This window comes from Papaver somniferum, chromosome 3 (genome assembly GCF_003573695.1).
Source record: "Papaver somniferum cultivar HN1 chromosome 3, ASM357369v1, whole genome shotgun sequence".
Classification (NCBI taxonomy): domain Eukaryota; kingdom Viridiplantae; phylum Streptophyta; class Magnoliopsida; order Ranunculales; family Papaveraceae; genus Papaver; species Papaver somniferum.
The window spans coordinates 140,579,796-140,591,954 of record NC_039360.1 but is presented as its reverse complement, the minus strand read 5'-3'; the positions used below and the strand labels follow the sequence as shown (position 1 = coordinate 140,591,954).

Here is a 12,159-nt window from a genome sequence, read left to right as displayed (position 1 = left end):
TTGTATTCTTTGATTACTTCCCTTCTAAGTTTGAAAAGATCACTTGGGCACTTGGACCGACCAACTACTCCTGGATACATTGTTCAAAGTTTCAGAAGCAACAGTTCATAGTGGAAGAAAGGTGCACAACCAAAAATACTGTGTATCTAGTTTGTAAAGTGCAATAATAATCCTACAATTAAGTATTTACGAGCTTTCTTAAAAAAATACGTATTTATGAGCAACAACAACAGGATAAAAACTCATGTAGACACTTTTGACAAAACCACTTGCACCGATTCCACATGCTTATAATCAATCTCCCTTAACGCAATCTTAATCTTTTCTCTCCATCATTCGTCAGATGAATGTATTCCGTGTTTAGATCCTTTCATATAGGGTGTGTTTTCTCTTTCAACATCAAATGATATATCGAACATGTTATCCACAAATTCAACAAGATTGTCTTGGAGTTGACCATCTCTACTGAGGGACATCATGATTTGAGACAACCCAAGAGGACCTTTGTCAACCTGCCAAAAACGGATTGTCTTGCCGTACGTCTTGACAAGTCTATCAAGATCTTGAGCCTGGATAGGATCAGACGCATTGCGCATGAATAGTACACTACTCTTCACTTCATACTCGTGGGAGTGCCAATGGTTTCTTGTTACTTGACAATCCCAATGAAAACTTCTCAGATACGATGTAACCGATGAGTCATAATGAGGTTCTGGGCTGTCGTAGATCAAGCATGATGCATTTTTCCTTGTGATGTGCAGAGAAATGATGACATTCAAGTTGCCTAGTCATACCCATAGAAATGAAACGCGCAGAGGTGCTGGTGAATTTCTTTAATAGGGTTAAAACCTTGGATGACACTCGTTGCCATTTCAAGAGTTGTTGTTCATTTTTGTGTTGGTTTCCTTGGTATGTTCGACGTTGCCATTTTACCAATTTGATTTGGTATAAGTTTCAATTTTCTTTGTCTCTGTATTTCTAAATCAAAAAATCTTTATTCAGAAACCCGGGAACGGAAGAAAACAAGAAAAAGAAAAAAAACTAGTTACTTGCCATTTGTAGACTTTAATGATGCGACTACAATTCATATTTGTTCTCATGAATTTTTTGGCTCAGACTTGATTAGGGTGTTCAATAAGGTGTGCACCAAAATACCTGTACATCTATCACGTTTCACAAGAAAAAAGTTAACAAGAAACTTTGACACACCATTGTCATTGAGATTAGACGTGGGTTAAGAACACCGCCATGTGAGTAGAGAAACATACAGATGGTTGCCGTTTGCATCCATCCTTAAAGATTCAAACGCCTTAATTTTTGTGCCAAAATTTTCGCTTGGAATAGGCGGGAAAGAACGCCCAAAATTGGAAGATACAGAGAGAAAGAGTAGAACCAGAGAGGCAGAGAGAGAGAGGGGGGGAAGAGTAATGGAAGAATCACTGGGTCGAATCGTTTTTGACCTAGAAACATACCAAGCAACAACGAGTCCTGATCAAGATCCATCAGTAACACCGCCTATTTCTAAATCAACACTAGTAGATCTAAAAACCCTAATCGAGAACATAACCAAAACCGACAATATCGAAGATGCTGAACATTTCTGGGAAGAATTAGCGTCAAAAAACATCTCCCCAGCTTCATTACTTCGTATTCTCACAACCTCAATGGATGCCTCGTCTGGTAGCGGTGGCGGTTCTGCTCTTTTGGCTTCTCAAGTTTATCTCTCTTTACTTCTCTTACCTAATTCACCAGTTTTCACTCTCTTTACTCCATTAGCTTTTCTCTCTTTACTTCGCTCCCTCCGTCGTTCTTTCAAAAACCACAAAACAAATCAAAATGGTGAGAGCAGCAGTGGTGCTGGGGCCAAGGCGAAGAATCGGAAGCGGAAGGGAGGAGGCGGGAGAGCTAGGGTTTTGCCACAGGAGGAGGAAGAGGAAGGTAGTGTGTTTGATGTAAGGGTTTTATTTCCTGTACTTGAGAAATTAGAATTGGTCTTGAGTTTGATACATTTGAATAGATTTCCTGATAGTTTGAAATCATTAATACAAACAATAGCTGAGATACCAATAACAGCACTTGAATTCTATGAGAATTCGTCTAGTTACCATAGATTATCCGATCTTTGTTTTCGCATAATAAATGGGGTTTTGAAACCTGAACATGGTGATCAAACTAGTACTAGTATTGAGGTTCTGAAAGCACTGTCGCCTGCGATTCTTTTATTGAAATCGCAGGCAAGGGTTTGTGCGTTGAAATTTGTTACTGATAAAATGATGGTTTTGGCTAAGAGTTGTGAGGCTGTTAAGAAAGCGATTGTTTATTTGCCAAGGTATTTGGTTAGTAAGGCGCCGGAGAAATCGGAGCCTCGTGGTGCTGCTGTGGAATCTATAATGGAGATTGTTAGGGTAATGGAATTTGAAGATCAGATTGGGTTTGCTGATTATGTGGTGAAGATGACACAGGGGAAGCCGCATTTGAGGTTGATGGCTGTTGATTTGATTCCGATTTTGTTAACATCATTGCCGGATCCATTAGGGTTAATTGTTGAAGATGGGAGTAAGGATTGGTGGGGTTTGAGGTGTTTGGAGGGATTGATTCAGAGATGCGCGGATTCAGGTGCCTCAATTCGAGCTCGGGCACTATCAAATTTGGCACATGTGGTGGAATCTTTATCAAGTGATGCCGGCTGTTTGGCTCGGCTGAAGGAAATATTGGGGTTTGAGAATGTTAAGGATAGGAACACTGTTGGAGGGTTGAATGGAATCTTGAGGAAGAGGTGTTTGGATGAGAAAGCAGCTGTTAGGAAAGCTGCTCTTCTCTTAATTTCAAAATCCACTTCTCTTTTAGGTGGTGTTGTTGATGACAAGGTGCTCAAGACCATGGGCATTGCTTGCGCTGACCCACTTGTAAGCATCCGTAAAGCAGCAGTTTCTGCACTCTCGGAGGTACCTGCATCTTTTGGATTCATTTGTTTTCTTTATGTCATGCAGTTTCTATGTGTGATGTTATGCATTTCTATATGTGATACATTCTGGTTCCTGCCAGTTTTAGTCTTAATTGTGAAATTCACACGACTTATCAAATAGCTGAAGGTTATGCAGCGTTCGCTCTACTTGATTAAGTTAAAAAAAATAGCGAGCTGTATTTCTGAGTTGTTGCTTTTGCTTAATCAAAAAATACACCTCAGACATATACACAAATTTCTGAATGAGGTCTGACATGATCTCTCTCTCTCTCTTTTTTCTCAGGGATAAATTAGGTAACAAAATAAGTGGCATGAGTAGCCACTGAGAAACAAAATTAATGAAATCTGTAATAACTTAAACCCTGACCCTGTAAGCATATCATGAAGTCAGGTTTACCCGCATATCTCTCTGAATCACCAGGCTGGATCTGTGCTGCACGCTTTGACATAGCATCTGCAGAGAAATTAAATTCTCTTAATTTATGCGGAAAACTGATCTCTTCATACATTTGCTTGATTCTTCTCCATCCAGCCTTATTCGGTTTTAGTTTTTTATGAGTACTGTTTTTCTTTTCTTCTTTTTGTATCCTCTGGTCCATCATATTCTTAAATTTTCTCTCATTTCTTGAGTTGCTTGTGCATGCAAGCCGTTGCAGCAGCAATGGTTTGGTGACTTCTCATGGTATCATTGCCATCTTTAATTGAGGTAGCCTTGAGTTCTATATAGCCATCTTTTACTCTCTTAATAAAGCATATTCATTGGACTATATACCTGTTTCAGGTTTTTAGAAAGTGCTGGAATGAAAGAGTGGTTACCGAGTGGCTTCATTCTGTTCCACGTTTGATAACTGATAATGAATCAAGCATACAAGCAGAGTGCGAGAAGTTGTTCCTTGAATTGGTCTTGGATCGGGTGTCCAAAGTTGGTGCCCTGAGTTCAAGTTCCAAACGTTCTGGTGTGAATGGGGAAAAGAGAAGTTTTGAAACGGATATTGAGTCTGTTTTTTCTGAAGGCGTGTTGATTCTACTCAAAGGGATTGTTGATAATGATGTGGCACCTTGCTTGAAGAAGATATGCACAAGCCTGGGAAAGAAGAAACAGCTTAAACCAGCTCTTGCTTTTGCGCTTCAAAATATCATACAAACTTCAGAGTCTCTCTGGCTGAACCATCTGAGACCAATAGAGAAATGGACTGCTCCGCCTGGTGCTTGGTTGCTTGTGTCAGAGGTCTCTGCATTCCTGCCAAAGGCTGTGGGTTGGGAGTTCCTCCATCATCACTGGCAGCTTCTTGACAAGATTGGGGTGGATGAGCTTAGGAGCCCCCTTGTACAAGGAGATTTTATGGAAGAGGCTGAGGGCAGTGAACCTAATTCGGCTTCTTGGGCTGGAGATCGTGTCTATCTCTTGCTAACAATTTCTAATGTTGCTGTGGAACTGCCAGCTGAGCCCGTGGCAGACTTAGCCCATAACTTGCTCAAGCGGATTGAAGAATTCAATATGCACCCAACAGAGGTAATTTCTGTCTGGATTGTAAATGTAGTATAGTTCACTATTACCAATTCTGTTTTCTGGAAGTTTCTATTTGGTGGTATTGCAAGCTCTCTCTAGCAATGATTTCATGAGGAGCTGTGAAATTATCAGTGTATCATACTTGTTGACTTAGTTAATTATTTTACTTCTCATTACAGATTAATGCGCATGTAAAAGCCCTTCGAACTTTATGCAAGCGGAAGGGTTTGAATCCCGGGGAAGGTGATAATCTTGTTTTAAAATGGGTACAATTGTTATTAGCTAAAGCTTTGTGCGTTCTAGAAAGTTACATCTCAGAGGTGTCAGAGGCAAACAAAGCTGATGGGTTTCTAACACCACCAAGAAGTACAAGTAGAAAGGGAAGGAATGTGTCAACAGTGTCCTGCTCATTATCTAAAGCTGTTGCTGCAGTCTACACCATTGGGTCACTAGTTATGGTAAGCCCTGCAGCCGATTTGAAGGGCATTGTCGGTGTTTTACACCCCATTATCACTTCGGGGAGCTCTGGACCAAAAATGAAGAAATTACCTGGTCCTACAGTATCTTTAAAGCAGATGCCTCCTTCTGTGTATGTTCAATCTTGGCTAACAATGGGCAAGATCTGCTTAGCAGATGATAAGCTTGCTAAGCGCTATATCCCTCTTTTTGTGCAGGTTTGTTTCGGATATACATTTTCATTGTTTTAACGTATTAATCTCTTGTACCTAACAGCTTCATAACACTAGTGCTGCAGGAGCTCGAAAAGAATGAGTGTGCAGCCCTTCGCAACAATATCGTGGTTGTGCTGACAGATTTTTGTGTGCGGTACACTGCGCTAGTTGATTGGTGAGGCATGTAGCAGTTAAAACTAGATCTCTTTGTTATCATCTGTTGCCTTACACTTTCTTTAGTTAGTTTCTCATGAGTTTACAGTTATATATGCAAGATTACAAATTGCCTACGTGACCCCTGCGAAGTTGTGAGGAGGCAAACATTCATCCTTCTTTCTAGATTATTACAGGTTATTTTTCTCTCTCTTATTCCGTCACTAAACATCCTGTGAATGAGTTATCTGTCGCGGAGAAGCTTCTAATGCTAACATGTATCCTCAGAGGGACTACGTCAAGTGGAGAGGAGTTCTTTTCCTTAGGTTTCTCTTGTGTTTAGTTGATGACTCAGAGAAGATCAGGCAACTAGCGGATTTCCTTTTCGGGAACATCTTGAAAGGTTACGACACCATCCTAAAGCATCAGTTACCATGATATGTTTTGATTCTTTTCTTATCTTTTTGACTTTTGTGATGTACTTTACAGCCAAGGCACCACTCCTGGCATATAACAGCTTTGTGGAAGCGATTTTTGTTCTGAATGATTGTCACTCCCATGCTGGACATAGTGGCGGGTCTCACTCATATGGAGCTGAAAGCCGGCTTTTCTCGATCAGGTATGCATGATTAAGACTCCGGGAGCTGAGTTGTAGATCAGTTTTGTATGAAATAGCTCTTAGCTGGTATTGTTCTTGCAGAGGCAGTGATGAAAAATCCAGGTCCCAAAGGATGCATATTTATGTGTCTTTATTGAAACAAATGGCTCCGGAGCACCTTTTAGCCACTTCTGCAAAGCTTTGCGCTGAGATCCTTGCAGCTGCCTCTGACGGCTTGCTAAATCTTGATGATACTACTGCACAGTGTGTACTGCAGGTAATTATAGTTTCTTATCTTTTTGAAAATATTAAAAGAGAGGAACGGTTAGTATATGTTTTATGAGTAATGCATTTCAAAAGGTGGTGCAGTTCTCACTATCACAAACCAAACGGAACAATACTTCAAACCTTTTTTGGTACTTATCCGTAGTTGATATGTTTGCTGTTAATGAGTCCCGCAACCTATAGGTTGGGAGTCCAACCCCTGGACAACTGGGCTAATGCCAGTTGGTTATGCTGTTAATGAGTTATCTAGTAGGAAACTGACAAAATGGGTTGTACTAACAGGATGCTCTTCAACTGCTTGCCTGCAAAGAGATCCGAATCCAATCTAACCGTGGATCATCAGCCGAGGCAGATATTGATGAAGAAGGTGGAGACAGTGGTGGAGCTGAGGCTGCTGCCAAAAGAAAGGCAGTAGCCCAAATAGCCAAGAAAGGCTTGATTCAGATTGCAGTTCCCATCTTTATAGAGCTAAAAAGACTATTAGAAAGCAGGAAAAGTCCCCTAACAGGTTGTCTAATGGAGTGTCTCCGAGTTCTTCTCAAGGACTACAAAAACGAGATAGAGGACATACTGATAGCTGATAAGCAACTTCAAAAGGAACTCATTTACGACATGGAAAAGTATGAAGCTGCCAAGACAAAGTCCACCGTTGTTGAAGCGGTTGCTACCATCCAAAGATCTGCTGTTTCCGTTTCACCACCTAGACGGGGAACTTGTGCTTCCAAGCTCCCTGCTGAACATGATATAACCGAAAAATTAGCAGTCACATTTGTTAGTCCTGAGAGAGTGGCCTCTGTGATGGCAGATGTTGCAGCTGAAGCCACTGTGAAATCTGTTCTTAGAGAAGTTAATAGGGGTACCCCCACCCCACAACTCAATTCCATTGGGATGCCCAAGGTTAAGTCTTGCACGGGAGGAGTCTTTTCTGGAGATCGTCCTCGACATGTTTTGGAATCTGTGAGGAGAAGACAAAATTTCGATTCAGATGATGATAACTAGTTAATCTTACTATGCTAACACGTGTTGTTATTCCCAGTAATTGTAGCTTTTGCAAGTTGTACAAGTCAAGAATATCTCAGTTTTGTATAGTTAACTCATTTTATTTTACTTTGAGAGCTTTGGACTCCATCAGGGGCCAGGGCCATTAATACTGGTCTTCTGGAGTAAAAGATTTGATCTACTTACATAAAGTAAAATAAAGTAGTAAAAATCTAGAATTCTAAGTTATCAATTTTTCTGTTCCAGCACCATTGCAATAGCATTCAGACCTTCGGTGTAGGATGTCAATGCAATTGTTTCAATTCCTTGAATTTGAGATGCTGCAATTGCATACTGTTTGGTTCTTTCTGTTCTTTGTCAGAGCTGATCTAGAGTCCAAACCTTTGCTTTGTAAGAATGAAGGGAATTCTCATTATGACTTCACTGTCCTTAAGATTGTTGAATGCAGATTTTATTTACCAAAACCATATCAGACTCTCTTAGTTTGTGATGAAGCGTCGCGTGGTAATCCTGGAGCTGCAGTATATGGTTTCATAGGGAGAACATGTTCCAGAGATTTTGAAATTGCAGTTGTTGGTGGTTTGGGTGTGTCAACAATCTAGCTAAAATTATAGATGTTATCTAAGCAGGTGAATAGGCAGTGACAAATCAGAAGTACTATATTGTTTGTTGTTACAAGGCGGAATATTATCTGTGATAAACTGGCTGGTATTGATTTTGTTCATAGTTAACGGAGAAATGAATTTCTCTGCTGACAGGTTAGCTAAACTAGGAGCAGGTTCATCTTGAGGAGGTATAATCCAAAACCTCATTTCTTAGGAGGTTTACAGTCTCCATGTGAAGGCATATTTCAGCCCTTTGAGCCGTCTTTGTAACCTTTCGGAGTTGAGACTTCGCTAGTTGGATCTTTTTGCTATGATTGAAGGGCCTCATATTCACAAGTACGAGTACGGAGCACACACCTACCTTAGCAAACACCTCACAGTCAATACATACTTGCAGGCTAAAAGAGTCGCCGATGAACGTCACCAAATGCTGCAATTGTAGTCAAGTGGTTCGTAGTTGTCCATGAAACACTACAACAGGATCACTCTTTGAAAGGAGTGAAATTACATTGAGACTAACTTTATATGGTATTCACGCAGTAACTTGGCACTATGGAACTACTGCATAAACAAAATCAGGATAAGCTCATGGGCTGATTCAGAGAGATGAAGCACTCTGCATAATAAAAAAGAAAAAGAAGAGAGGTTTTAACTACAACATGAATCAACATTGCTTGCTAGATTAAATTCTAATACTCTGCGGTTCCACAGGAACCTAAATTCTTTTTTGCGAGTGACAAGCAAATAATTGAGTCTGAAATTACAAACAACTCAGTCGTACATCAAAACGCTAAGCAGGTAGCGACTCCATCATTGTCCACGAAGTCCAAAAATTATAACCTTGCGGACTGGAGCCTAGTTGATGCAGGGGCAGCCAAACCTCATCACAGCTAATGATGCTTGTTTGCACCACCCTCTTCGCCTTCTTTGGCTTTACGCACAGCTGCTCTTATTTGACGCTGCTCCTCTTTGTAAACCCTATTTCTTCGTTGAAACTACAATAACATTCACAAATTTTGGCAATTGGATTCAACATATCTTGGCAGAAAAATGTACTCAAATCACTTCCAGTTTGCAAGCTCCATGGTCCACGACTTTATGCTAATCTAATTGATGATTCTTATGACATAATATGGATTTCTTGGTTGTCCAGAAAAAATGAATATGCCCTATGGTGCACAGCTCTCGGAGAAAAAGAAAAAAAGTGCTAAGATGATTGTGAACACTTCCATAGACCAAAATGATGTCTACTAGTATGGCACATGCTCACCACCTAACCCACAACCAGAAAAAGGGGATTATAAATCTCAGAGTTTGATGAACTTAAGTTACAATTGCTTATGAATCAAACAGGTAGACAAGAGACTGTAAATATCTTGCTAAATGTCATGTATACCTTTAGATGAAGGTGCCATTCTGGTTATCAAGTTTCAACCCACACCCTTTGCAGCATTAATGTCTACTAAAGCTGAAATTTTTTTCCTAGTTACTAAAATTCCCCGTACAGAAATCATACTATCTCAAAACACTAACACCTACAATCCATGCTTTTTGAAACAGTGAAACCTGACCTTTCTAACAAACAGCTCTATACAGGAAACATTTTTTGGACCATTTCTTGATTTGTGCATGTCATCCTTCAGCAAACATTTTTGCTGGGTTAAAAAGAAGTGTCCTGAACCGGTTTTAACTTCATACATAATTTCATTTCAAATTCCGTGTCAATATGACGCAAATAAACTAACATAATCAAATTACTGAACAATTTTACATAAGTCAGCTACCCAAACAATCTTGATCCACTTAAACTCAATAATCCAACAAACTACTAAGAAAGCAATCTAGACTAATCCATTTCAACAGAGAAATAAAATATTTTCACAAAGAATCATGGTAGCAACTAGCAACAAAAAAAAACAAAATTAGGGTTTCAAATGGGTTCTTAAAAAACGATAGCAGATCCATGAATAAATTAGATCTTATCTGACTATGAGGACGAATAGGAGGAAAAACATTTACCTCTTTGGCATGATGAAGGCATTCGAGATAATCTTCTCTGAGAAGAACACAATCTTCAGGTTGTCTACAGCTAGACATACACTCACTGAAATCTGTCCAGAAATCATAACACCGCCCTTTGTTTCCTGTTATTCCCCATCCTGATGCCATCTCTACAAATTTCTTTGCTCTATCTGTAGAGAGCTGAGACCGTTGTATTCCCTGAAGGTGTTTCTCTGTGAATGGGTCCAGGGGCTCTTCAACCAAAGAGGTGTGAGAGACTGAGAAGTACAAAACCTGGCTTAGTTGGGGGCCCTAAAAACAATCAGGGTTATGAAATAGCAAATATCGATTATCCCTTATCCCTATTTTTTTTGAAATGGCTAAATTATTCCCAAATGATTAGTGTTAATGTTTATTTAAGTTAAGTTAATTAATTAGTTTAAGTTAAAATCTGATTTAAGAGTTAAAATTTGGGGGAAAAAAGGTGGTGTTTTTTGTGTGTGTTAAGAAGAAGAGGAGTTTTGTGGGAAAAGTTAGGGTTTTTAGAAATGAGTGATTGTAGTGGAGGAAATGATGTTGGTGAAGCTTCAAACAACAAACAAGATTGTGTTGATGGTGAGATTATCACAAATAATCCGATGGATTGGATGTTTGATGAGGAGATGTTAATAGAGGAAGCCATGAATAATGGTGGAGATGAAGATCCCATTGTTCAAAATGAAGGAACCAATCCTGAAAATGAAGAACCGCACCTCAAAACAACCAGGTAAACCTCATATACTCTTGAAATTGTGTGTTTGTTGCTCAAAGTGGTCGAATCATCCACACTATGGAACTACTCAGTGTAAGGGTCGTCATAGTCGGAGTGTTTATACCAAAACGACCCTATTGGGTCGTCAGTTTATTTACACTACCCATAAGGACTGAAACCTGTAACTTTTGCAGGTTATGAAAAATCGTTATTGTAGTGTTATACAGAGTGACGGCCCTTTTGGTTGGTCAGATAGAGTCGTCATGTGTTTTGGTTAACAAAGGAACGACTCTAAAACCAAAACTCCCTGTAAAATGTAACACTTAGGGCCGTCATATTTTTAGTCATATGCCATGATGATTCTGCATAGACATTGCAAATATTATGAAGGGTCGTTAGGTAGCGTAGTACTATGCTGTAACGACTCTTGATATGGATTTTCATAATTTTTGATTTCATAGAATCATTTCATCGAATCGTAAAAGGCATACATCTTGCATAGCGTTGCATTGAAGGAAATGAAATACAATAGATAATAACGGTGCACTTAAACACTTAAGCATAAATGTTTTAGTTATACGTAGTGCCTTCCAATATAAAGTAGCAATCGTCGAACTCAAACTTTTTCCCATGCAGCTCTTCATAATAGCCATACGCCTTCTCCAACTGAAAACGCAAACATACTCAGTTAGTATTGATCAAATCTTTGGATAAGTTTTACCGCTTTGAGAACGACCCTTTGAGAAAACTGAACAGAAAGGCGTGTGTTTTTACGTGAAGGGCCGTTTGTTTGTTTACAACATCGTCATACTCTACCAAAAGAGTCGTTCGTCCTCTATAACAACCATGACGACAATAACTCTGTTATACAGACCTGATTTGGTCGTCAAGCTGCAAAAAAACTAAGTGACGACCCCAGTAATTGGTAGAATGCCTAGAGTTTCTGGGATGGAGAGTAGTCAATTTGCAAGTTCCCTTGTTGACGACTCTTGTTTTTTCAAGGATAATCAGCAAACTTTATAATTGTGGTTTTGTATATTGTTGTAGTTGGTGGTGCAACCAAGCTCTCAACCAGAACCGGTTTCTACGATGGGGCTGGATACCTCGCAACACTATATTACTGATTTGGCACGTTTCCCTCAACCGTTTAGTTATAGTTGATTTTTAATTGTTTGATTAGTGATCTAATGTATGTGTATTTTCTTATATGAATGTAGACATGTACGAGTACGACATGAACTTATGGAAAGCTTTGGAGGGACCGATGCCGGATTTCGTTGATATGGGTGATGAAATGAAAGAATGAAGTAGTATTTAATGGTTTGAACATGTTTATTTTGAGCTTTGTATTCTGAATATGGTTGAATCTAGAACATGTACGTTTATATTTTGAAGAATGCGTAGTGAATACAATGTGATTTACTCCTATGTTTAATTATTAACAGACAGAGTCGTTACTGTTTAATAGCAAACCCGTAACGACCCTTACCTGCCAATAAAAATTGAGTTAGAGTCGTTTGTGTTAAGAGGCATATAACGTCACGACTCTGAAGGTCCAAAATGGCTTGTCTCCTGCATGTTTTAGAGATCAAGGGTCGTTACGTTTTTAAGCATAAACCTT

At 39.4% G+C, this 12,159-nt stretch overlaps 2 protein-coding genes across 2 annotated transcripts; one reads left to right on the top strand and one right to left on the bottom strand.

Moving 5' to 3' along the window:
- The first annotated feature begins 1,013 nt into the window (after nt 1-1,013).
- On the top strand, nt 1,014-7,426 carry LOC113357538 (condensin-2 complex subunit D3-like). The gene is made up of 9 exons (XM_026600977.1): nt 1,014-2,945; nt 3,747-4,478; nt 4,655-5,149; nt 5,230-5,321; nt 5,409-5,496; nt 5,588-5,702; nt 5,789-5,918; nt 6,000-6,174; nt 6,465-7,426. Exons 1-9 carry the CDS (start codon nt 1,428-1,430, stop codon nt 7,179-7,181), a joined length of 4,062 nt encoding a protein of 1,353 aa, XP_026456762.1. The 5' UTR covers nt 1,014-1,427; the 3' UTR covers nt 7,182-7,426.
- A 909-nt stretch (nt 7,427-8,335) lies between these two features.
- Nucleotides 8,336-10,071, bottom strand: LOC113357537 (NADH dehydrogenase [ubiquinone] iron-sulfur protein 5-B-like). The gene is made up of 2 exons (XM_026600976.1): nt 9,806-10,071; nt 8,336-8,781 (listed from the first exon to the last, which is right to left on the bottom strand). The coding sequence occupies exons 1-2, from the start codon at nt 9,953-9,955 to the stop codon at nt 8,677-8,679; spliced, it is 255 nt and encodes an 84-aa protein (XP_026456761.1). The 5' UTR covers nt 9,956-10,071; the 3' UTR covers nt 8,336-8,676.
- Nucleotides 10,072-12,159: the final 2,088 nt, after the last annotated feature.